The sequence below is a fragment of the Phocoena phocoena genome, chromosome 6, assembly GCF_963924675.1.
Source record: "Phocoena phocoena chromosome 6, mPhoPho1.1, whole genome shotgun sequence".
Classification (NCBI taxonomy): Eukaryota; Metazoa; Chordata; class Mammalia; order Artiodactyla; family Phocoenidae; genus Phocoena; species Phocoena phocoena.
Window position 1 is genome coordinate 68,135,317 of NC_089224.1, and position 27,888 is coordinate 68,163,204.

Here is a 27,888-nt window from a genome sequence, read left to right on the forward strand (position 1 = left end):
TGGTATCATTTTGTCTTTATGTGTGAGGGCTAGGAAAAAAGTAAATTTATTAGCTGAAGAGATCTTGAATGGGGCTTGAGCGGAGGTGTAAAATGAAAAGATGCAATTGCATGTCTCTAGACCATCTGTGTGTTTTAAGGGAAATTATGACTGAGAAATCATTAGGATGAAAGGAAGACAATATGACAGATGCCACTCTTGAAATAAGATCCCATGTAAACCAAGTAATGGGTGTGTCAACCTTGGGGGAAGGGAAATGCCACACCACCCCTTGCATGATCAAGTGTGCTTGTTTCCCATAGCTGCTGTAACAAGAATGCAAATTAATTATCTTACCATTTTGGAGGTCACAGTCTAAAATGTGTCCACAGGGCTGCACTTCTTCTGGAGGCTCTAGAGAAGATAGTGTGTCCTTGACTTTTCCAGCTTCTAGAGGTTGCCCACATCCCTTGACTTGTAACCCCTCTCCTCCATCTTCAAAGCCAGCAGCAAGGCATCTTCAAATCTCTCTCTGACCTCTGCTTCCACTGTCACATGTTCTCTGACTCTGACCTTCCTGCTTCCTTCTTAAATAAAGACCCTTGTGATTACTACATTGGGTCCACCTGGGTAATCCAAGATACTCTCCTAATCTCAAAATCTTTAATTTAAGCACATCTGCAAAATCACTTTTGTCCCGTAAAGTAACATATTCATAGTTTCCAGGGATTAGAACATGGACTTCTTTGGGAGGTCATTACTCAGTGTACCAATTAAAGGATGTGAAAGTTATTTTTGTTTCCATGGTGAGTTTGGGGTCAAACTGACATGTAGCTGAACTGCTTCAGCAGTGGCCACTGCTGTCATGGTCTGCATTTCTCCTACAATTTCAGGGATAATACAGATCTAAGTGAGCATTGATCATATAACCAGAGCCTATCTCATGAGCTGTATTTAGCATGTGTTATTTTATTTTTTTAAAAATTTATTTATTTATCTTTTTTTTGGCTGCGTTGGGTCTTCATTGCGCACAGGCTTTCTCTAGTTGTGGCGGGCAGGGGCTACTCTTCCTTGCGGTGCGCGGGCTTCTCATTGTGGTGGCTTCTTGTTGCGGAGCACGGGCTCTAGGAGCACAGGATTCAGTAGTTGTGGCAGGCTCAGTAGTTGTGGTTCGCAGGCTCTAGAGCGCAGGCTCAGTAGTTGTGGCACATGGGCTTAGTTGCTCTGTGGCATGTGGTATCTTCCCAGACCAGGACTCGAACCTGTGTCTCCTGCATTGGCAGGCAGATTCTTAACCACTGTGCCACCAGGGAAGTCTAGCATTTTTTTTTTTTTTTTTTTTTTTTAAGGTACGTGGGCCTCCCACCGCTGTGGCCTCTCCCGCTGCGGAGCACAGGCTCTGGACGCGCAGGCTCAGCGGCCACGGCTCACGGGCCCAGCCGCTCCGCGGCATGCGGGACCCTCCCAGACCGGGGCACGAACCCGCGTCCCCTGCATCGGCAGGCGGACCCAACCACTGCGCCACCAGGGAAGCCCGCATGTGTTATTTTTAATGTAAGAAAGCAATAGCAAAGAGGTGTTAATGTTGAGTCATATATAAGCATACTTTGTTTTATTGTGCTTTGCTTTATTTTGCTTCACAATATTGTGTTTTTTACAAGTTGAAGGTTTGTGACAACCCTGTGTTGAGCGTCTATCAGCGCCATTTTTCCAACAGCATTTGCTCACTTCGTGTCTCAGTGTGATATTTTGGTAATTCTTGCAATATTTCAAGCTTTTTCATTATTATTATATTTGTTATGGTGATCTGTGATCAGTGATCTTTGATGTTACTATTATAATTGTTTTGGATGCCACAAACTGCATCCATTTAAGACGGGTGAACTTAACTGACAGATGTGTGTATTCTGACTGCTCCACTGACCAGCTATTCCCCCATCTCTCTCGCACTCCTTGGGCCTCCCTATTCCCTGAGACACAAAAATCTTGAAATTAGGCCAATTAGTAACCCTACACTGGCCTCTAAGTGTTCAAGTGAAAGGAGAAGTTGCATGTCTCTCACTTTAAATCAAAAACTAGAAATGATTAGCTTAGTGAGGAAGGCATGTCAAAAGCCGAGAGGCTGAAAGCTGGGCCTCTTGCATCAAACAGACAAGTTGTGAAGGCAGAGGAAAAGTTCTTGAAGCAAATTAAAAGTGCTGCTCCAGTGAACACACGAATGATAAGAAAGTGAAACAGCCTTACTGCTGATATGGAGAAAGTTTTAGTGTCCTGAATAGAAGAGCAAACCAGCCATAACATTCCCTTAAGCCAAAGTCTAATCCAGAGCAAGTCCCTAACTCTCTTCAATTCTATGAAGGCTGAGAGAGGTGAGGAAGCTTCAGAACAGTTTGGAGCTGGCGGAGGCTTGTTCGTGAGGTTTAAGGAAAGAAGCCACCTCCATAACATAAAAGTGCAAGATGAAGCAGCAAGAGCATGTAGAAGCTGCAGCAAGTTATCCAGAAGATCTAAGATAATTAATGAAGGTGGCTACACAAAACAACAGATTGTCAATGTAGATGATACAGCCTTCTATTGGAAGAAGATGCCATCTAGGGCTTTCATAGCTAGAGAGGAGAAGTCAATGCCTGGCTTCAAAGCTTCAAAGGACAGGCTGACTCTTGTTAGGGGATAATGCAGCTGGTGATTTGAGGTTGAAGCCAATGCTTATTTACCATTTTGAAAATCCTAGGGCCCTTAAGAATTATGCTCAATCTAGTATGCCTGTGCCCTGTGACTGGAACAGCAAAGCCTGACAGCACATCTGTTTAAAACATGGATAACTTAATATTTTAAGCCCACTGTGGACCTACTGCTCAATAAAAGATTCCTTTCAAAACAGTATATTACTGTTCACTGTTCATTGACAATGTACCTTGTCACCCAAGAATTCTGATAGAGAGGTACAGTGAGATTAATGTTGTTTTGATGCCTGTTAACACAACATCAATTCTGTAGCCCATGGGTCAAGGCGTATTTCAACTTTCAAGTATTATTATTTAAGAAATATATAATGTTTCATAAGGCTATAGCTGCCATAGATAGTGATTCCTCTAATCGATCTGGGAAAAGTCAATTGAAAATCTTCTGGAAAGGATTCACCATTCTAGATGCCATTAAGAACATTTATGATTCATGGAAAGAGGTCAAAATATTGACATCAGTAGAAGTTTGGAAGAAGTTGATTCCAACCTCATGGATGACTTGGAGGGGCTCAAGACTTAAGTAGAGGAAGTAACGGCAGATGTAGTGAAAGTAGCAAGAGAATTAGATTTAGAAGTGGAGCCTGAAGATGACTGAATTGCTGCAATCTCATGATAAGACTTTAATGAATGAGGAGTTGCTTCTTGGATGAGCAAAGAAAGTGGTTTCTTGGGATGGAAACTACTCCTGGTGAAGATTGTTGAAATGACAAGAAAGTATTTAGAATATTACATAAACTTAATTGATAAAGCAGTGGCAGAGTTTGAGAGGATTGACTCCAATTTTGAAAGAAGTTCTACTGTGGGTAAAATGCTATCAAACAGCATTGCATGCTGCAGAGAAATCATTTGTGAAAGGAAGAGTCAATTCATGCAGAAACTTCATTGTTGTCTTATTTTAGAAATTGCCTCAGCCCACCCCAACCTTCAGCAGCCACCACCGCGATCAGTCAGCAGCCGTCAGCATGGAGGCAAGTTCCTCTACCAGCAAAAAGATTATGACTTGCTGAAGGCTCAGATGATGGTTAGCATTTTTTGGCAATAAAGTATTTTTTAATTAAGGTGTGTACATTTTTTTTAGACATAATGTTATTGTACACTTAATAGACCACAGTATAGTGTAAACATAACTTTTATATGCACTGGGAAACGAAAAAATTTATGTGACTCTCTAAATTGCAATATTTGCCTTAGTGGCAGTCTGGAACCGAATCCACAATATCTCTGAGGTATGCCTTTAATGTTAGAACTTGAAGGGATCTGAGAGATCATGTGATCCAATCCTCTTCATCTTACACATGAGGAGAATGAGGTGCAGAGAGACCAAATTGACTTGCCAAGGTTACCAGCTAATTAGTGACACAAAATACCAGCACCCCGCTTCCTAGTTCTTTTTTTTTTTTTAGGCAGAATACTCTTTGACATAAATTGCAGCAATATCTTTTTGGATCTACCTCCTAGAGTAATGAAAATAAAAACAAAAATAAACAAATGGGACTTAAGTAAACTTAAAAGCTTTTGCACAGCAAAGGAAACCATAAACAAAATGAAAAGACAAACCACAGAATGGGAGAAAATATTTGTAAATGATGCGACTGACAAGAGATTTATCTCCAAAACATACAAACAGCTCATGCAGCTCAATATCAAAAAAGCAAACAACGTAGTTCTCTTCTCATTACATCACTTGGATTGTGAGTTAAGCTTGGGAAGCTCCCTGGAGTTAGTCACTGATGATCTGATCTTGTCATTTGTTTCCTCCAATATATTGGGTAATAACATTAGTTACATTTAAAAAACAAGAAAAATAGAAGTAAAATCTCAATGAAGTTCACTGATTTAGGATAACCACTGTTTACCAATGTAGCTGATGCATAGAGTGATAGAATAGTAGCAAATGTATTTAAATCTCAGGATGAAGAAACTTTTTTTTTGTAGTTTCAGAAATGTGGTCTAAGGAATATGGGTAAAATGAGTGTGGAGGAAAATGTCTAGTTTCCTTGGGCTTTTTAAAAATGCTTGGTTTACTTCAAAGTTTATAGAAAAGCATTTGCTGAAAGTCCACTGTGTGTAGGATGTTGTCCTAGGTTCTGTGAAAAGAATAATAGAAAAGTTTTTACTGAGCTTTATTACTTACCATTTGAATTTCTCAAACTCCTAGAAATACAGAGAAAAACAACTTTAAATTTTAAAACACAACAATCTTGAAGTTACAAAAGTAAGGCACTGAATGAGAATAATTGAATATGTGGCACATTAAAAAATGTGAAATGCAGTTCAAAGTATATTCATAACACTTTAAAATTCCTTGTGGATGGAAATCCATTTCCCTGCTTCCGTTGAAATGCTTGATCTGCCAAAACTAGATTAGCCAAAGCACTAAGGCGTGGTTAAAGTATGGAAATCCAGTATTTTGCCAAATCCTAACACAGATGGGAAAAATAAGTACCAACCCTCACACCTTCTTGAGCCCTTTGCCGTTTGGGTTCATAGTTCTTACAGGCCTGGTTTGCTGATTCCTGGCTTATTTTTCCTGCAGTGTTTGTTAAATCAGTTTCTCCAGTACAATAAATTGCCCTGAAAGAGCAAGACAGTTTGCTTTGGAAACCAAATGAACCCTTTCAGGTCACTTGGTATCTTGTGATACAATTAATTTGAAACTGTATTTTGCAATATGGAAATATTTAGGAAAATTAGTAAACTAGAGATGATATGTATAATTTGACTCAGAGAGTCACTCACGTTTTTACTTCTTTGTAGCTTTGAAATCATTGAAAGGGGAAATAAAAAAGGGAAGAGGAGAAAGATTGTGCTGGAAAGGATGTTTCTGAGATGAGTTAGGAGTGGTGGCTGAGAAGCTGGGTATCTTGAAAGCCCAGATTGGTTTCAGACAATAACTCCTACAACCTGCAGGTCTGAGGCTTTTGCAGAAAGCTGATTGATGGTAGCTGCTGTCTTGGGATGACCAGTTCAGGCTCTGAGACTGACTGATCAGTCAAGCAATTTGGATATGGGCCCCTGGATCAGAAGTTGCACAAAGGACGATTGCAGCAGTGAGTAGAGTGAATGTCATAAGTTGTCACGATTCTCTTGAAGCACTCGTCTTGGCTCTCTGTGCAGCCTTGAACGGAATACCATTGAATTCCACCTGGGGGAAACAAGAGGTCATGGTAGATGAATCCCTTGGCAGGTACAACCTACCCGGCCTCAGTTGCTTCAGATAACTAACAGGTTAAAAAAAACAAAGACAAAGGAAAACAAAGCAAAAACTCTAGGTCTACCAGGATACAATCATCTTGCCTTTTAAGAACTCCCACCTAAAGTTATTCTAGTTGTGTGCATTGCAATACAAAAGCTTTGAAATTGTAAAGCAAAATAGCTCTCAAACTCAGTTCATAAAGCTATGTAATTGCCAGTTTCTGTGTAGAAATTTCTGAAATGTTAGATTTTTAGAAACTTCCTAATAATCATCCCCCAGTTTTACCAGGTCATGAGGTATTCAAAGGGCTGAATCCACAGAAGGGTCATTTAGGTGTGTAAGTGCTTTTTAGGAATGGAGGTGTGTCGTAGATCTCATTTAATTTTCCCCCAATTACAAGTAGTAATGCATGTTCACTGTGGAAAATGTGGACAATACACAAAAGTGCAAAATAAGTGACAACAATGTCCTGTAATCTTAGCATTCCCAGTTTCAATTGTATGGGGGAGAACACAAATGAGCAATTCTCTAAAGGCAGCAAAACATAGTTGGAAACTTGAGAAAACATAGCCTTTCAACTGTGGGCGATTTTGCTCCCCAACCCCAGGACATTAGATAATGCCCATAAACATTTTTGTTGCTACAACTTGGAAGATATTACTGGGATGTAGTGGGTATAGGCCAGCAGTGTGCTAAATATCCTACAATACACAAAATATCCCTGTATAACAAAGAATTACCCTGCCAAAATGTCAATAGTGTTGACAAAATATTGGTAAAACCATCAAAAGCCTAAGTTCCAGTGGTATTTGTTTTACATCAGCATGCAATGGCAGACTTGTCATGTTAGGAAACTGCTTTTCCCACAACATTGTAGTTATTCCAGGTCCTTGACCCAACCAAGAGCTATTGTCAAGATTTTGCTGTATAAGCTTCCAAGCTCTTTCTTACGTGCAGAGTTTTTATGGTAAGTTGACTAGATGGCTGTCTGTCCACCTTCAGGAAGAGAAGTCACTGAGAGCTATCATTTCATGGCTCCAGCGGGGCTTGGCCCCTTTCCTCTTCAATAAGGAAAAGGTTCTTGACTGGTATGGTTGAGAGTCAGAGGGAACTTGGGGCTCAGAGAGCAGACATAGGTTGAACAAAGCTCAAGTAACCCTGTTAAAACCAAAACCCCAGCAGATATGACCCCAAATTTTCTTCCTCTCTCCCAGCTGACTTTGATTTCCTCTAATTTTTTTTCTCTGCTTCCATTTCCATAGAGAAATTTAGAGTTTTGCTTTGTGGATTTTGATACATAAGTGGCATACTATTTGTACTGTTTTGCAACTGACTTTTTTCTGCTCAGCAGTGTTTTAAAGATTTTTTTCATGTTGACAAAGGGATCTGGTTCATTCTAAGTATTACATAGCAATCCATGGTCTGAATATATCATAGTTTAACACCTATAGACAAACATTTAGATAATTTTCATTACTTTACTATTAAACATAATGCTGCAGTGATAACCTTGATACATGCCTTTTTGTGTTACATGTAAGTATTTCTCTGAAGTAGATGCCAAGAAATAAATTGCTTTGTAGACAACTGTGCTCATTTAAAATTTTAACTGAAATTCACAAATTGTCTTTAAAAAAGTCAAACCAATCTAAACTGTCATTAGAAAATGTATGAGAGTTCCCATTTTCCCGTATTGTCACAACCCTTGCTATTATAAAACTCATAATTTTTAGCAATCTGATGGGTTAAAAATATTATTTCTGTAGTTTGCATTTCTTTGATATTTACTGATGGGTTGAGTGCTTTTTATGTGTTTTTAGGTTAAGTCATTTATATCTCCTCTTCTGAAAATTGCCTTTCTATTTCTTTAACAAGTGTTTTTTTTTTTTTCTTTGGTTGGTCTTTTAAAAAATGAGTTTTTTAGAAGTTCTTTATTCTGGGTAGATATTAATATTTTCTTGTTATTTCCCAATTATTTTTGCCCAGTTTATTCCTTATCTTTTATAGTTTTGGGGTTATCGTTCATTTCATAAATTTTAAAATACTGATATATTCAAATTTATCATTTCCTTTATGATATTTGTCTTTTGGATGTTAAGGAGGCCTCCTCTCTTTCAAGCTTAAAATATGTTCTTCAATATTTTCTTCTAATATTTTCATCATTTGGATTTTTATGTTTCTCTCTTTAATCCATGTGGACAAGGCCAGCTTCCTGGGCATTAAACCTGTGTGATTACACAGAGCCCTGAACTTAGAGGGAAATTATGTATTAATTTTTTGTGAGGATGTGAATGGTGTGAATGAGGCAGTATATAGATTTCTTTAGAAATGTGTGCTCTGGAGTTAAGTACTCACATTTGAATTAGACTACAACACTCCTTAACTGTGTAACATCATGCAAATTTCTGAATCTTTCTATGCCTCAGATTTCTTATCTTTGGGAATAGCGACAAGATTCAGCTCATATCATTGATTTATTGGTGTGATGTAATCTAGGTAAAGCCCTTAGTATAGCATGTAGTAAATGCTCAGTGAATGTTTGCTCTTACATAAGGAGTCTTCCTGTGCTTATTTTAGTTAAATGTTTTTTTTTTTTTTTTTTGCGGTACACGGGCCTCTTACTGTTGTGGCCTCTCCCGTCGCGGAGCACAGGCTCCGGACGCGCAGGCTTAGCGGCCGTGGCTCACGGGCCTACCCGCTCCACGGCATGTGGGATCTTCCCGGACCGGGGCATGAACCCGTGTCCCCTGCATCAGCAGGCGGACTCTCAACCACTGCGCCACCAGGGAAGCCCTAGTTAAATGTTTTTAAAGTGTTATGACTTACCTTTAGTATGGACCTCTTTTATACAGTACTGTCCAGGTTTTGTTCTGCAGGTTCCAAAGTCCAAAAGACATCCATGGAAGGGGATCGAGAGGTTGCATGATCTACAAATCACACCTCCAACACCTCCAAATACAGGACAGAAAAAATAAGGGAAAAATAGAGATGGACACCAGAGACAGAAAAAAAGACAGAGAGAAAAGAGAAATCCAAAAATAAAGCAATGATTTTCAACTTTAAAACGTATGCAGTATTTTATAAATTGATTCTAAAAAGTCACATAAATTTAAAATATTTTTATTTGGAGAATTTAATAGGGGAAATTTCATAACATATGCTACATTAAAGAACTGGAAGCACTCTGAACTGATACTAATAAAAAAATGAAGCCAGGTGGGCTAAACAACTTAGTTGGTTAAAATGTATTCAGTTCCTCAGAGCCTAATTAAATCAAACCAAAGTTATTTAGCCAGAATATTTAATTTCAGCCATATATCCACTGTTAGGTCTTCATTTCCATGTCTAAGGAAGAACATTATATATAGTAGGTTCTCTGTATTTATTGTATAAGCTTCCAAGCTCTTTCTTATGTGCAGAGTTTCCCAATTATTTTTGCCCAGTTTATTCCTTATCTTTTATAGTTTTGGGGTTATCGTTCATTTATTCATAATCTTTATAATATTCATAATATTTACATATTGGTAATCTTCAATACTCAAACTCAGTGGCTTAAAAGTGTTATTTATATTGGTTATGTAGAAATAGCCCAGAGATTTTTGACCTTGGTCAATGTAGATAAGATTGGAAGACATTAACTGGAAGATCACTTTCCAAATCTGACTATGCATCAGATTTACTTAAGCAGTTAAAATGAACACAGATTTCCACAGCCTCCACAGAACCTGAGTTAGAATCAATAAGAGGTGGGGCCCAGGAATCTGTACTTTAGATATCCAGAAACAGTGGAGGGCGTGTGATTTGAATGTAGATGTCTGGACCAGTTTTTGAGAACCACTGGTTCTATTGAATTCAGGAATCTCCTTTATAACAACCCCTGTAGGAGGCCTTGGCTAGTGATGGAGAGCTCATCATGATTAAACCAGTGCAGACTGTTAAAGAATTCTTCTGAAACTGAGCTGAAATTTGTCTTAATGTTCATAGTTCCAATCTTTTAATATATGAAAACCATTGCTGTTCCACTCCTATTCACTGGTTAACTCTAAAGAAGAGTTTGCTAAACATCTTGGGCAATGTATTTTATATCTCTGACATATTGGGGATTAGAAGAGATCACTTTTAATAGAAAATAGTCTGGCTGATGAGGCTAATTAACCTCTGTTGACTCTTCTCCCCAGCTTCAAACTCATCTAAAGATATTTTGGAAATATCACATTGGTTTTCTCATTGAGCATGACGGAATTTCAATCCATAATCAATGATCAACCAGCAAATATCTTTTAAAGAACTAAGCTTATGCCAAGGATTCTGCTAAGCAATTTACATTCCCCACAATAAATCTTTCAGGCAGGTGTCATAGTTGCCCACATTTCACGTAAAAGAAAACTGAGGCCTTAAGATTTTAAGTAGCTCACTCCAGTGGCGGAGACAGGAGTTGAAAGAGGTCTGTTGAAATCCAAACCCCTTGTTTTTAGCAAGCACACCATGTCACTGAAGTTGCCTACCTTTGTGTATCCCAAACCCTCTGATGTCACCTTCTTCTTGCTGGAGATATTGACTCTTCCAAGATCCAGGGTCAGTCTCCTGCCCAGAATACTAGGGCTGCTTGCTTCTTCAAGTCATGCCTAAGGGAGTTTTCCTCCTAGACTCGTGATTTCTCAATTCATAACTTGTCCTAAGGGATCCACTACCTAGCTCAGACCTTGGTGCCAGTGCCACCCCACCCCCACCCCGCCCCGATGGAGAGCTTATATGATGCCAGATCTTTCTCTGCCATGCCTAAGGCCCCTGGACTGTGTTCCTGGATGAGATCTGCTCTAGTTTCTTTCTCTCCCTCTCAGATGGTCCTTCTTCCTTCTGATTCCACACCCAATATCCACAGCCTTCTTCCTAAAATCTTGGCCCTGACATTCTTTACTACAGCTGAAGGCGATGCCTTAACGTTTAGGCTCTCTGCTGACTGTATTTGTTCCATTGCTTGAATACTTATAAATATGTTCACAGATCCATTTCCTTTCTTCCAGTCTCTTTTTGTTTGAAAATTTATTGTTGGTTTTATTAATATAACTAACATATGGTATATTCCAATTTGACAACTAAATTTAAAGTTTCGGGTTTTATGTTTCCTCACATGATTAATTCTGAGGTATCCTATTCTACTTTATGATCTTATTGTGGGGAAAATCTAACAGACTGTATTTAATTACTCAAATGCATATCATAAATATATATGTAATTATTTAAACATTATAAATCATGATGATGGTGATCTTTTTAAAATGACCATCCCTTATTTCATGGACACTCCTTACTTCAAAATTTCTCTTTATGCTGAATTTTCTTCTTTTACCCTCACATCTTCCCTGTGTATTCAACAAAATTAATGCAATCTCCTGCCTGAGTCATTTTTTACATGATATCCAAGACAGGGAAGATGTTCTCTTGAAATTTTTCATCTATTCCTATGTTCCCTTCCACGTTCTTTACAGAAGAGAAGTGTAAAGACTTAAAATGCAGCAGAGACCCAAGCAGTTTGAGTTTGTTCCTGCCCTTTCTGCAAGGGGTAATCAAAACTCTATCGCACATTGTATATAGTAATGAGGGTAGTGTGGGAAGCAGAGACTACAAACAAGTGGTCCAGGGGCTAGACCTGGTCGGTTTAACTTGCTTACTGCTTTCAAAATGTTAACATTTAAAAGTTGGGAGAGTTTTCCTGCAAACCTGAATATCTGGCTTCTCCTGAAGAATCAGATTTGGCATTGTTCGGCTCTCCTTTCTCCATGTCAGCTGGGTACTGGCTGCCCTCCTCTGGTTTTGTTACTGGGTGATCCACCCCCCACCCCCTGCCCCATTCATATTATCTGACCAAACACTTGAGGCATTTGAGATGGTGATCCCAGTATTAGGTACCAAAAGTCTCTAAGTCTCAGTATTAGAATTTTATTTACCTCTGGGATACCTTTTGGACTTTTCCTACTGACATGTGGTCTCCAGACCAACAGCATTGGCATCACTTGGAAGCTTGTTGGAAATGCAGACTCTCAGGCCCTACACCTGACCTGCTGAATCAGATTGTACATTTTAACAAGATCCCCAGGTGACTCATATGTACATTAAATCTTCTGACTCTAAGATACCCTGCCCTGTTAACCCTTGGATTCAGCATAGAGCAGCCATCTTCATTAACCATATTACCATTTCATTGGGAAGGAGAATTCCCATGTGCTTAAACATGCCTGTTTGGAGATAATTACCTTCATGAACATCTACCTAATTTGAAGGGCCTTAGGAATTCTGTAAAAGGGATTGAAAGCTCTCTGTTATGTGGTTCTTTTATAAATGAAGGAATATTATAGTTGGTGGTGATGAGCACATAGAAAAAGTGCTGGGAGAGCCTTGTCTATGCTTATTTGGTCTAATTTATTTTTTGGGTCATATTTATAAGGGCTTCCTGCCTAGATTGATTAGTTCCAGCTTAATGATAATAATAGCAACATGTGGGCCACCATCTACCAGCTCAGTTTACTCATGTATAAAATGGGAAATAATAGCATTTAACTCATAGGATTGTCACGTGGATTCAGTGCATTAATACAAATAAAATATTTAGACCAGTACCTGGCATATAGTAAATGCTGAATAAATGTTAGCTCATTGTTATTTAAGGGTTTACTCAGGCTTTGTTTTAAGGACCTTTAGTACTTTATTTAAGGCCACCCTCCACTTATATTGTAATTCTGCAATTTCTTGAGTATTTTTCCTCTTTTTTGACTTATGTTTTCTTAATGACTTACCACCTAAGAGGCAGAATAAGACAAAAGCACCACTGAAGACAGTTCTTCTCATTCTAAGATTTCTAGCCAAAAAAGATGGATGGAAAGACATGTACCACCATTAAATCTTTCCTAGGGAAGTAATGAAGTTGTACATTTGTTAGCTGTTATAAAAAGGTAAATCACTAAATAAGTTTCATTTCTTTCATTAAGAAACTATAAAGAAAAAAAAAAAAGAAACTATAAAGAAATTCATTTTGTGAAGGAGGAAAAACAATGTACCTGTCTATGTCAAAAATTCACGATAAAACTTTTCTTAGTTCCAGAGCATTTTAAGTTTAGCTGTCTTCTTCTTATCAAATACCATTCCCTCCCTTAATAATTTCCCTGAATTGAAAAATAGGAAATAATATAGATAACGTTTCTAGAATAATATCGTGTTAAAAATACTTTTAACTATTAGCCAAAAAATTTTTATTTATGCTTCCTCATAAACTACTGCTTTCATTGCAAATGATCATATTTATAAGGAAAGTATTTATATCATAGCTAACAATAGTTAACACTTATTAAAATGAAGAGAAAGAAATTGTCAGATTGGCTAAAATATAACATTTCAGTTATGCATAACTTACGTGCTTTCTTCATAAATGTATTGTGGGAATTTTCTAGGTCTGAACTTCTTTAAAAGATAACAAGTAAAATTTCTGATGTAATGAAGTTCGTTATAACTGAAACCAAGTCTCTGATCCTCTAGATTCCAAACAGTTTAAACAGTAAAATCTGCCCAAGTAAACAGGAAAAATTTTCACCGGAACACTCTGATCTATGTGGAACTTAATTGCTTTATTTTTGAAATTAACGTAATAAGACTAAGTCAGGCAGTTGTTAAACTAATTAACTGTAAATATGGCTAAAGATTTCTATGTTCACTATGCTACAGATTAATTAGTTCACATACACATAGCCACGTGGGCATTCTATCGGTCCATTATATAAAGTACTTGATCTTGATATTTTTAAAAATGCCATGTAATCTTTATAATAGAACTTGGTGCATTCAGAAAGCAATTTGATGTTTTTTTTAACATCTTTACTGGAGTATTATTTCTTTACAATGGTGTGTTAGTTTCTGCTTTATAACAAAGTGAATCAGCTATGCATATACATATATCCCCATATCTTGTCCCCTGTTGCATCTCCCTCTTCCCCTCCCTATCCCACCCCTCTAGGTGGTCACAAAGCACAGAGCTGATCTCCCTGTGCTATGTGGCTGCTTCCCACTAGCTATCTGTTTCACATTTGGTAGTGTATATATGTCCATGCCACTCTCTTAGTTCATCCCAGCTTACCCTTCCCCCTCCCCCTCCCCGTGGCCTCAAGTCCATTCTCTACATCTGTGTCTTTATTCCTGTTCAACCCCTAGGTTCTTCAGAACAATTTCCTTTTTAGATTCCATATATATGTGCTAGCATAGGGTATTTGTTTTCTTAATTTTTTAAACATCTTTATTGGAGTATAATTGCTTTACAGTCGTGTGTTAGTTTCTGCTTTATAACAAAGTGAATCAGCTATACATATACATATATCCCCATATCTCCTTCCTCCTGCGTCTCCCTCCCACCCTCCCTATCCCACCCCTCCAGGTGGTCACAAAGCACCGAGCTGATCTCCCTGTGCTATGTGGCTACTTCGCACTAGCTATCTATTTTACATTTGGTAGTGTATATATGTCCATGCCACTCTCTCACTTCGTCCCAGCTTACCCTTCCCACTCCCCGTGTCCTCAGGTCCATTCTCTACATCTGCGTCTTTATTCCTGTCCTGCCCCTAGGTTCTTCAGAACCATTTTTTTAAAAATTCCATATATATGTGTTAGCATACGGTATTTGTTTTTCTCTTTCTGACTTACTTCACTCTGTATGACAGACTCCAGCTCCATCCACCTCACTACAAATAACTCAATTTCTTTTCTTTCTATGGCTGAGTAATATTCCATTGTATATATGTGCCACATCTTCTTTGTCCATCCATCTGTTGATGGACACTTAGGTCTCTTCCATGTCCTGGCTATTGTAAATAGAGCTGCAATGAACATTGTGGTACATGACTCTTTTTGAATTATGGTTTTCTCAGGGTATATGCCCAGTAGTGGGATTGCTGGGTCATAAGATGGTTCTATTTTTAGTTTTTTAAGGAACCTCCATACTGTTCTCCATAGTGGCTGTATCAATTTACATTCCCACCAACAGTACAAGAGGGTTCCCTTTTCTCCACACCCTCTCCAGCATTTACTGTTTGTAGATTCTTTGATGATCACCATTCTGACTGGTGTGAGGTGATACCTCATTGTAGTTTTAATTTGCATTTCTCTAATGATTAGTGATGTGGAGCATCCTTTCAAGTGTTTGTTGGCAATCTGTATATCTTCTCTGGAGAAATGTCTATTTAGGTCTTCTGCCCATTTTTGGATTGGGTTGTTTGTTTTCTGATATTGAGCTGCATGAGCTGCTTGTATATTTTAGAGATTAATCCCTTGTCCGTTGCTTCGTTTGTAAACCCATTATGAGGGTTGTCTTTTCATCTTGTTTATGTTTTCCTTTGCTGTGCAAAAGCTTTTAAGTTTCATTAGGTCCCATTTGTTTATTTTTGTTTTTATTTCCATTTCTCTAGGAGCTGGGTCAAAAAGGATCTTGCTGCGATTTATGTCATAGAGTGTTCTGCCTACGTTTTCCTCTAAGAGTATTATAGTGTCTGGCCTTACATTTAGATCTTATATCCGTTTTGAGTTTATTTTTGTGTATGGTGTTAGGGAGTGTTCTAATTTCATTCTTTTACATGTAGCTGTCCAGTTTTCCCAGCACCACTTATTGAAGAGGCTGTCTTTTCTCCATTGTATATTCTTGCCTCCTTTATCAAAAATAAGGTGGCCATATGTGCATGGGTTTATCTCTGGGCTTTCTATCCTGTTCCATTGATCTATATTTCTGTTTTTGTGCCAGTACCATATTTTCTTGATTACTGTAGCTTTGTAGTGTAGTCTGAAGTCTGGGAGTCTGATTCCTCCAGCTCTGTTTTTCTTTCTCAAGATTGCTTGGGCTATTTGGAGTCTTTTATGTTTCCATACAAATAGTGAAATTTTTTGTTCTAGTTCTGTGAAAAATGCCATTCGTATTTCAATAGGAATTGCATTGAATCTGTAGATTGCTTTGGGTAGTAGAGTCATTTTCACAATATTGATTCTTCCAATCCAAGAACATGGTATATCTCTCCATCTATTTGTATCATCTTTAATTTCTTTCATCAATGTCTTATAATTTTCTGCATACAGGTCTTTTGTCTCCTTAGGTAGGCTTATTCCTGGGTATTTTATTCTTTTTGTTGCAGTGGTAAATGGGAGTGTTTCCTTAATTTCTCTTTCCGATTTTTCATCATTAGTGTATAGGAATGCAAGAGACTTCTGTGCAGTAATTTTGTATCCTGCTACTTTACCAAATTCATTGATTAGCTCTAGTAGTTTTTTGGTAGCATCTTTAGGATTCTCTGTGTATAGTGTGTCATCTGCAAACAGTGACAGTTTTACTTCTTCTGTTCTGATTTGGATTCCTTTTATTTCTTTTTCTTCTCTGGTTGCTGTGGCTAAAACTTCTAAAAGTATGTTGAATAATAGTGGTGAGATTGGACAGCCTTGTCTTGTTCCTGATCTTAGAGGAAATAGTTGCAGTTTTTCACCATTGAGAATGATGTTGGCTGTGGATTTCTCATATATGGTCTTTATTATGTTGAGGTAAGTTCCCTCTATGCCTACTTTCTGGAGGGTTTTTATCATAAATCGGTGTTGAATGTTTTCGAAAGCTTTCTCTGCATCTATTGAGATGATCATATGGTTTTTCTCCTTCAATTTGTTAATATGGTTTATCACATTGATTTGTGTACATTGAAGAATCCTTGCATTCCTGGGGTAAACCCCACTTGATGATGGTGTATGATCCTTTTAATATGCTGTTGGATTCTGTTTGCTAGTATTTTGTTGAGGATTTTTGCATCTATGCTCATCAGTGATATTGGTCTGTAGTTTTCTTTCTTTGTGACATCTTTGTCTGGTTTTGGTATCAGGGTGATGGTGGCCTTGTAGAATGAGTTTGGGAGTGTTCCTTCCTCTGCTATATTTTTGAAGAGTTTGAGAAGGATAGGTGTTAGCTCTTCTCTAAATGTTTGATAGAATTTGCCTGTGAAGGAAGCCATCTGGTCCTGCACTTTTGTTTGTTGGAAGATTTTCAATCACAGTCTCAATTTCAGTGCTTGTGATTGGTCTGTTTATATTTTGTATTTCTTCCTGGTTCAGTCTTAGAAGGTTGTGGTATTCTAAGAATTTGTCCATTTCTTCCACGTTGTCCATTTTATTGGCATATAGTTGCTTGTAGTGATCTCTCATGATCATTTGTATTTCTGCAGTGTTGGTTGTTACCTCTCCTTTTTCATTTGTAATTCGATTGATTTGAGTCTTCTCCCTTTTTTACTTGATGAGTCTGGCTAATGGTTTATCGATTTTGTTTATCTTCTCAAAGAACCAGCTTTTAGTTTTATTGAGCTTTGCTATTGTTCACTTCTTTTCTTTTTCATTTATATCTGATCTGATCTTTATGATCTCTTTCCTTCTGCTAACTTTGGGGTTTTTTTTGTTCTTCTTTCTCTAATTGCTTTAGGTGTAAGGTTAGGTTGTTTATTTGAAATGTTTCTTGTTTCTTGAGGTAGGATTGTATTGCTATAAACTTCCCTCTTAGAACTGCTTTTGCTGCATCCCATAGGTTTTGGGTCGTCATGTTTTCATTGTCATTTGTTTCTAGGTATTTTTTGATTTCCTCAGTGATCTCTTGGTTATTTAGTAGTGTATTGTTTAGCTCTCATGTGTTTTTATTTTTTACAGATTTTTTCCTGTAATTCGTATCTAATCTCATAACGTTATGAGGTTGGAAAAGATACCTGTTACTATTTCAATTTTCTTAAATTTACCAAGGCTTGATTTGTGACCCAAGATATGAACTCTCCTGGAGAATGTTCCATAAGCACTTGAGAAGAAGGTGTATTCTGTTGTTTTTGGATGGAATGTCCTATAAATATCAATTAAGTCCATCTTGCTTAATGTATCAATAAAAGCTTGTGTTTCCTTATTTATTTCATTTTGGATGATCTGTCCATTGGTGAAAGTGGAGTGTTAAAGTCCCCTACTATGATTGTGTTACTGTCCATTTCCCCTTTTATGGCTGTTAGCATTTGCCTTATGTATTTAGGTGCCCCTATATTGGGTGCATAAATATTTACAATTGTTATATCTTCTTCTGGGAATGGTCCCTTGATCATTATGTAATGTCCTTCTTTGTCTCTTCTAATAGTCTTTATTTTAAAGTCTGTTTTCTCTGATATGAGAATTGGTACTCCAGCTTTCTTTTGTTTTCCATCTGCATAGAATATCTTTTTCTATCCCCTCACTTTCAGTGTGTATGTGTCCGTAGGTCTGAAGTGGGTCTCTGTAGACAGCATATATACGGGTCTTGTTTTTGTATCCATTCTGCCAGTCTATGTCTTCTGGTGGGAGCATTTAATCCATTTACATTTAAAGTAATTATTGATATGTATGTTCCTATTACCATTTTCTTAATTGTTTTGGGTTTGTTATTGTAGGTCTTTTCCTTCTCTGGTGTTTTCTGCCTAGAGAAGTTCCTTTAGCATTTGTTGTAAAGCTGGTTTGGTGGTGCTGAATTCTCTTAGCTGTTGCTTGTCTGTAAAGTTTTTAATTTCTCTGTCGAATCTGAATGAGATCCTTGCTGGGTAGAGTAATCTTGGTTGTAGGTTTTTCCCTTTCATCGCTTTAAATATGGCCTGCCACTCCCTTCTGGCTTGCAGAGTTTCTGCTGAAAGGTCAGCTGTTAACCTTATGGGGATTCCCTTGTGTGTTATTTGTTGCTTTTCCCTTGGTGCTTTTAATATTCTTTGTATTTAATTTTTGATAGTTTGATTAATATGTGTCTTGGCGTGTTTCTCCTTGGATTTATCCTGTATGGGACTCTGTGCTTCCTGGACTTGATTGACTATTTCCCTTCCCATATTAGGGAAGTTTTTGACTATAATCTCTTTAAATATTTTCTCAGTCCGTTTCTTTTTCTCTTCTTCTTCTGGGACCCATATAATTCGAATTTTGTTGCATTTAATGTTGTCCCAGAGGCCTCTGATACTGTCCTCAATTCTTTTCATTCTTTTTTCTTTGTTCTGCTTTTTGGTAGTTATTCCCACTATTTTATCTTCCAGGTTACCTATCTGTTCTTCTGCCTGTTATTATGCCATTGATTCCTTCTAGAGCATTTTGAATTTCATTTATTGTGTTGTTCATCATTGTTTGTTGCTCTTTAGTTCTTCTAGGTCCTTTTTAAATGTTTTTTGTATTTTCTCCATTTTATTTCCAAGATTTTGGATCATCTTTACTATCATTACTCTCAATTCTTTTTCAGGTAGACTGCCTATTTCCTCTTCATTTGTTTGGTCTGGTGGGTTTTTACCTTGCTCCTTCATCTGCTGTGTGTTTCTCTGTCTTCTCATTTTGCTTAACTTACTGTGTTTGGGGTCTCCTTTTTGCAGGCTGCAGGTTTGTAGTCCCGTTGTTTTTGGTGTCTGCCCCCAGTGGCTAAGGTTGGTTCACTGGGTTGTGTAGGCTTCCTGTTGGAGGGGACTGGTGCCTGTGTTCTGGTGGATGAGGCTGGATCTTGTCTTTCTGGTGGGCAGGATCACGTCTGGTGGTGTGTTTTGGGGTGTCTGTGACCTTACATATATATAATTTTAGACATCCTCTCTGCTAATAGGTGGAGTTCTGTTTCTGTCTTGCTAGTTGTTTGGGATAGGGTACGCAGCACTGTAGCTTGCTGGTCATTGAGTGGAGCTGGGTCTTAGCGTTGAGATGGAGATTTCTGGGAGAGCTTTCGCCATTTGATATTATGTGGAACCATGAGGTCTCTGGTGGACCAGTGTCCTGAAGTTGGCTCTCCCACCTCAGAGGCACAGGCCTCACATCCGGCTGGAGCACGAAGACCCTGCTCTGTTTTCTTCCACTGGCCGCTGATGCCACTGCCGTGTTTGCCGCACTGGAAGTTCTCAGGCTGTTGTGGATCATGCGCTGTGCATTCAGACGCGGTGATTCTGGGAACAGTGAGAAGCTTCTTTGTTCGCACTCCACCTGCTGTGGACCTCATATCTTCCAGGAGAGCTTCAAGCAGTAGCTCTGACAAAGAGATCCAGAAACCTGCTTACATTTCTCTCCCTCCTGAATCACTTCTTCTGTGGGAAACCAAATGCCATGAAACAAGCCTGTTCAAGCAGGCTGTGGAGGAGTCTGTGTGTCAAGGAATGCAGGTCTCTGACCAATAGCCAGTGAAGAATGGAGGAGTATGCACAGTGTGCAGCTCCGTAGGTGTGAGAAGCTGGGCCCACTGAAGCTAGCCCCTATCGCTCCCTATGGGGTGGCTGGAGCAGTGCAATTTGATTTTTAAAAATGTTTATTTCTAAATTAATATGTAATTACAAATTAATATATTCTTTTTGAAGCAGATTAAAATATGAAGACTGTCGAAATCTCTTTTGACAGTGTTCCCACCAAACTGAGTGTCTATCCGAAATGTAACCATATTAAATATGTTGGGTGTCCTTTTTATTCTGTGCATTTTCATAATACACTTGTGATTTGGGAATATGTGTAATATTGCTTTTTGTTTCATTTTTGTAAACATAGTATCATATGCTACATATTATTTTTCCCTTTGTATTTCACTCAAAAATATGTTTAAAATGTTTCTAGGTCAGTCTTTAAAACTACTTCATTGTTTTTCATTGCTATATAATATTTTTGGTATGGATATACCATGTTCATTTAGCCTTTCCCTGGTTGTTGAACACATAGGCTCTTCTTGTTTTGTTTTGTTTTAATGACAAACAATGTTACAATGTGTATATATGTCCTTGGGCACATATGCAAGTAGTTTTTAGAAGACAGATCCTGAAAAGTGGAAGTGCTTGTCACAGGGTATATTTCTGTTATATTTTAATAGATCCTATATAATTGCCCCTGAAAGTAGCTGTCAATCTTCCTACCACCAGCAGAGTATGAGTACTTTTTTCCCTCATACCCTCATTAATACTGAATCAAAGATTTGCAATATAATGTTTATTATTATCTAAAAATCTAAATTAAAAACATTATATTTTAGCCTATCAAGTTGACGAAGATGAAAAAGTTATTCTTGACAAAAGGTATTCTGAAATATGTACTTTTAGTCACAGTGTCAGGAAATGTAAATTAACGTGTGTATGTACAGGTACATACGTGTTTTAGTACATACATACTATTAGTACATTTACTCATATATACATTAGTGTATTAGTACGTGTGTGTATTAGTACGTACGCACTATTATTACATTTACTCATACATACATACATACACACACAAGAAATACTTTGTATTAAACCATATATATAAATACTTTGTATTACACCATATATATTACAGATTTGTAGCTTGCTTTAAAAAAAAAAACGTCATGTTTTGAGTATTTATTATGTTATTAAATATTCCTTAAGAATATATTTTAAAGATTCTGTAATATTCAGCATAGTAAGTCAATAAACTTACTGTAGCTTATTTAATAATTCCCATGTTTGTGTATCTCTCATATTTTAGTTGTATCTGAATATATTTTTAGGATAAATTTGTAGAAATGGAATTACAGGAACAAAGACATAAACCTTTTGTAAGGGTTTTGATACACATTAGTAAATTGTTTTCTAGAAAAGTAACACCAGTATAGAGCTATAGTGTGGCATATTCATTAAAAAAATTTTTTTAATTGAAGTATAGTTGATTTAAAATGTTGCATTAATTTCTGCTGTACAGCAAAGTGATTCAGTTATACATATATATACAGTCTTTTAAAAATTCTTTTCCATTATGGTTCCATTCTATATGTAATAATTTGCACCTGCTAACCCCAAACTCCCAATCCATCTCTCCTCTACCCTTTCTCCCCCTTGGCAACCAGAAGTCTGTTCTCTATGTCTGAGAGTCTGTTTCTGTTTGTAGATAGGTTCATTTGTGTCATATTTTAGATTCCACATATAAGTGATACCATATGGTATTTGTCTTTCTCTTTCTGACTTACTTCATTTAGTATGGTAATCTCTAAGTCCATCCATGTTGCCACAAGTGGCATTATTTCATTTTTTTATGGCTGAGTAGTATTCCATTGTATATATGTACCACATCTTCTTTATCCATTCATATGTCGATGGACACTTAGGTTGTTTCCATGTCTTGGCTACAGTCCTGCTATGAACATAGGGGTGTATGTATCTTTTTGAATTATAGTTTTGTCTGGATATGTACCCAGGAGTGGGATTGCAGGATCATATGGCAACTGGGGACCCACCATACTGCTTTCCATAATGGCTACAGCAACTTACATTCCCACCTTGGCATATTCATTTTTCAGTTCCCAGTGCTTCGCTTGCACTGTGCCTAGGCCATAATAAGCTCTCAGTTAATGCCAATTTTCTTCAATCCCCTCTGGACGTTTTCCTTTTGCTCACATACCTTCCTTGTAAGTTTGTATTTGGCCCTGAGGAGCCACTATTAGAAAAGTAGTTCCTTGAATCAAGGTGACATTATATGATTAGTCAATCTGATTAGTCAATCTGTAAACAAATATAAACTCTTAGGTATTAATTATGAGGATATTTTCCTTGATATATATTATCTATATCTCCTTTCCTTTAATGAGATTTTTTTTTGAGTGTCTAATTTGTATCTAATTGATATCTGTAGGAAATAGATTTTGGTGAAAACAATCAATATGGAAAGTGGGGCCCTGAAAGTAGCCACTGGGTGTCTTGGAGTTTCGGGATAAAAATTTCCGTCTAGATGCCCTAAGAAAGGTGACTGGATACAAAATAATGATACTCAAATCAATAGCAATACATACTGTATAATTCCATTAAACATATGAAATTCAAGAACAGGCAACATGAGTCTATAGTGATTGAAGATGGAATAGTGGTTAACTCTGGAAAGGAGGATGGACTTGAGAAGGGGCTTGAGAAAACTTTCTAGGGTGAAATGAAAATGTTCTGTATTTGATCTGGGCGGTAGACATGTGTTTATGCAAATGTAAAATGGTACTGAGCTGTACATCTTAGATTTGTACATTTTACTGAATAATACCTTCAGGGGTTATATGTTTTCATTACCCTCTTCATTAGGGATAAATCAGTGGGAATGTTTTGCAAGCACCTCTGTATGAATTAGGTTTTTACTGAATTGTGTAAAGGGAGTGACATTATTCAGTAAATGTTTATTCAGTTTCTACTGTACTCCAGACATACTGATTTCAATTTTTTTTCTAAATCATTCTGGTAGAAAAGCGAAAGTTAAGTTGGCAAAGGTGAAACTGGAAGCAGAGAGAAAGTTAGGAAAGTGTTGTATTAGCTCTGTCAAGAGATGATAAAACCTGGAACCAGGGCAGAAGCAGGAGGGATGAAAAAGGGGAAATGAATGAGAGAAATGCTAAGAATTAAGTGTTCACTATCTTAATGCTAATGGTCTTGAGTCAAGGAATACCTTAGTCCTAACTCTCTCTACTATAGCACTCCACTTAACACCCTTTAAAAGAATTATCTCTTTATATTCTCTCTCACTACATTGTTATCTCCTTGAGTGAAGAAATGCCAACTTGTTATCTCCAGCTTCTAGTAGGATGCCTGGCACATAATAGGTGTTTGATAAATGTTTGACAAATGAATGAGATATCTTTGGTGGAAGGAAGATCAGAGGAAAGAATCTCAGAGTAGTATGGGGGTAAGAGGTTGTGAGAAGGATAAGGGACATTGAGTGACAAGGATGAGCAATGTGGTTGGATGGACTCTTCTTGGGCTGCTGTAGACTGAGGTCCAAGGTGCTGGTTAAGGCTTGAGGAGATGAGCAAACTGATTTTTTCTAGGAGTTGTTTTTCTGTCTCCTAAGATAGTTCTCCCCTGGCAGTAAGAAGGAAGAAGTAGCTCGTCTCTAGGATGCAACCTTCTGAATGAAATCCTAGAATCCAAGCTAGCTACAAGTGCAGAGTTTTTAAGGTTGGATAGGCTGGAGCACCTTGGGAGAGCTCTATCCAGGCAAATCAGGACAGGATTGTCTGCCTCCCTGGATGGTCACCTCTGTGGTAATACAAAGACACTTAATTACCTTAAATAATTCACTTCATCGTCCTGAGCTTTGATCTCATCTCTATAACTAGGGGATAGATTATTAGTGTTCTGTGGTTCTACTGGTTCAAAAACTTGGTAGCTCCATTTTAGTCCTCCATGTAGAGAGCAGAAGGAGAAACTCTAAAACCACAACTTAGATAAAACCTCCTTAGTAGCAGGAATGGACATTTTGTATTCTATGAACCTTGATTTCTCACCATAGTAAGAGGAGTGTATATGCATATAAGGGGGCTGGTACCTGTCACCATGGACACATAGATACGGACACTGCAGAGTACCACTAGTGAGTCACATTTAAGGTGCTCTCCTCTGTTTTCCGGTAGATTTTGTGATGAAGAGAAGTGTGAAGGTGCATAATTTTACATTATGCCCAGGAGGGTAAAATCAGGGATAAAAAATGCTCTAATACTTTTGAAGATGATTTACCAGTGGAGCCATTGTCATCCTAATCTCTGCTAAGGACTAATGCTGAATTATATTACTTTGAAGCTAGAAAACATTACTAACAACCTGCTTAGGGATAGAAACATTTTTATTCCCATTTGGGGAAATTCAGAGAGATTACAAGATTTCCTTAACATGACACATTGAGTAAATGAAGATCTGGGACAAAAAACAACCAAGCGTCCTCATGCTTCATGAGGTTGCTTCCTAAAATACAAATAGAGTCTGAACTTCCTGTACGGGTGACAGAGATGTTACAGTAGTAAATGAATGTTATAATTTATATGCAATAATAACTAGAATTTATAGCAGTTTAAGATTCTAAACCAAACTTTAGATATTGCCATTTATTCCTTTATTCAGTAATTACTTATTGGTCTCCTACTATGCATCAGATACTGAATAGTTAAAGCAAAAGAAAAAAAAGATAAACAGTAGCTTGCCGTCACGCAGCTTGTATTCTATTGAGAGAGAGAGAAAATCAGAAAGTAAATATACATACATATAAACAAATTAAATAATATCAAATAATGATAAATGCTATAAGAAAATAAAATAGGGAAATGTGATAAAGAGTGATGACAGATAAGAAATATCTATCAGAGTCCCATCAAGTGTTATGGGTTGAATTGTGTTCTTCCAAAATTTATATGAAATCCTACCACTGTACCTCAGAATGTGACCTTATTTGGAAATAGGGTCATTGTAGATGTAATTAGTTAAATCACATCATTAGAGTAATTCCTAATTCAATACGACATGAAGGAGAAATTTGGACACAGAGACACACAGGGAGAACATCATGTGAAGATGAAGGCAGAGATTGGGATGATGATTTTATAAGCCAAGGAATGCCAAAGATTGCCAGCAAACCATCATTAGCTAGGGGAGAGGCATAGGACAGATTCTCCCTCACAGCTCTCAGAAGGAGCCAACCCCGTCCACACCTTGGTCTTGGACATCTAGCTTCCAGAACTGTGATATAACAGTTTATGAATAATAACTTTCTGTTGTATAAGCCACCCAGTTTGTGGTACTTTGTTATGGCAACCCTATCTGACTATTACATCAGGAAATGGATGGCACACTCAAGGTAAAAGGGATTTTAATGAAGGAAAACCAGCAATGGATGATGAAACACCCCAGACCCCAAAATAGGAAGTGACTATAACTCCTGAGCCTGAAGGGATGAAGGGAAGGAGCCATTAGTGGAAACTCATGGGAAATGATAGCTATAGAACTTTGGTAAAAAAAAATGGCCACCACCACCAACCAACAACTCAGCATTGGGAGAATCAGGGAAATACCCAGATCTTTCTTTCCTTCTGCCCTTCTGTTTCCCGCCATTGCTTCTCATTGGCAAAACCCAATAGAAAGAGAGAGCAAAGAGGCCTGGTTGATGTATTCTATGAAGGTCAGCTTTCTGAGGGACAGGTGAGAATGGAGAAGAGTAGACAGGATATCTGGAGGAACAAATGAGGACTATTTAGGAGGGGTTAGAGAAGGTCTTTTTTGAGGATATGGCATTTGAGCTGAAAACTCAATGAAGCAGTGATCATAGGGAAGTGTGTTCCTGCAGAGGGAACAGTGGGTGTAAAGACCCTGAGGTGGGAATGAACTAAGTAATTTGAGAAACAAAAAGGAGAGCCAGAGTGCTCATAGTGTGGGGAATGCAGGGGAGCATGTACTTGGTGAGCTGAGAGCTGAGCAATTGCTGGAACTTTTAGGACCTCATAAGGTGTCAAGAAGAAGGTTAGACTTGTATTGTAATTGTAATGGGAAATAAACAGAGAATTTTAAATTATTGAGATGTGATGTGATTTGCATTTTGAAAGGATCACTTTAACTGTTTTGTGGAGCCTGGTTTTAGGAGGGTGAGTGTAGAAGCAGGGTGCTTGCTTAGGAGGTGATAGCAGTACCCAAATGAGACATCATGGTGGCTTGGACAAAGGTGGCAGAAAAGAAGGTGGAGCAAAGGAGACAGATTGAGGGTCTATGTTGAAAATAGGGAAGACAGGGTTTGTACTTCAATTTATGTGGGAAGAAAGGAAAAATGAGGAATTAAAGTTGATGTCTCGGTATTTTGGCTTGAGCAATTCAGTGTTTCATATTTACCGAGATAAGGAAATAAGGGGAAGAGCAGATTTGAGAGGAAAACTATGAGTTCTGATTGGGATACATTAAGTTTTAAATATCCTATAAACTTCCAAGTAAAGATTTAAAGTAGCAGCTGGCAATGAATCTCAAGCTCAGGAGAGAAGTTAGGGCTGGAAATATAAATTAGATGTGTTATTTGAAGCATATATATGAAATTGGCTAGAACTGCCTACTGCAAGATTATACATAGAGAAGAGAGGTCTTTTTCTGGCAATGTGGAAAGCTAGAGATTCTGAAACTCATGCCTGCTGCGTGACATCTAAAAATACTCAACAACAATAAAAAAAACTCTTTTGAAATAATCAAATGAGCCCTTTAAGAAACTAATGAAAATTCTCCAAGGTTAGGAAGAGGAACAGGAGAACCTAGAGGTAAATGTTGTGGACTGAATATTTGTGTCCTCCCAAAATTCATATTGAATTTGAAGCCTTAGCTCCCAATGTGGGTATATTTGGAGGTGAGGCCTTTGAGGAAGTAATTAAGGTTAAATGAGGTCATAAGCATGCTACCCTGATCTGAGAGGATTAGTGTCTTTGTAAAAAGACATTGGAGACCTCCAGCTTCCACCCCCTTCCTCAGTGTGAAGACACAGGGAGAAGGTGGCCGTCTGCAATCCAGGAAAAAGGTCCTCAGCAGAAATCAAATCTGCTAGAACATTGATCTTGGACTTTTAGCCTCTAGAACTGTGAGAAAATAAATTGTTGTTTAAGCCACTCAATCTGTAATGTTTTGTTATGGCAGCCTGTGCAGACTAAGACAATAAATGAAACTTGAATCCTTTGCATATATTGAAGCCACTGGATATGGGTGGCCTAGAGCCTTGGAACACAAGGGATATTGGAGACAAAGCCTTGGGTCAGTGCAGGACATAGATTTTATTGGAAACCACCTTACATAAATCCAGGACATAGAAAGAGCTATGCCCTTAGGTAAAGGGTGAACTAAAAAAGGAAAGCTCCTGTCTCAGAAGCAGACAGCAATATTGGGCATGGTACTGAATGGAGATTAAAGAAAAGAACTGTCTCCTTCTAACAATCTCTTTCATATTTGGCTGAATTTATATTATTTTCATGGTCCTAAGAACTACAGGCTAAAGATTGTAGTTTAAAGTAGATACTGGTGTCCTCAGGCACAGAGCAAAATCAACACATATTGTCCTTAGAGGACATTTTCTTTGTTTTAGGCCTCAGAGAATTCCCACAAAGTTCAAGCAAATTTAAAACACATGAGAAAACAAGCGACTTTGAACAAAGGTAGCAGAAACAATAAGCAGAATTAGAATTGTAAGATATTCAAA

The 27,888-nt window shown here is 37.7% G+C and overlaps 1 protein-coding gene across 1 annotated transcript; it reads right to left on the reverse strand.

Annotated features, from left to right (window-relative positions):
• Positions 1–5,743: 5,743 nt before the first annotated feature.
• On the reverse strand, positions 5,744–12,765 carry C6H9orf57 (chromosome 6 C9orf57 homolog). Its single transcript, XM_065879897.1, has 3 exons — positions 12,714–12,765; positions 8,746–8,868; positions 5,744–5,868 (listed from the first exon to the last, which is right to left on the reverse strand). The coding sequence occupies exons 1-3, from the start codon at positions 12,763–12,765 to the stop codon at positions 5,744–5,746; spliced, it is 300 nt and encodes a 99-aa protein (XP_065735969.1).
• Positions 12,766–27,888: the final 15,123 nt, after the last annotated feature.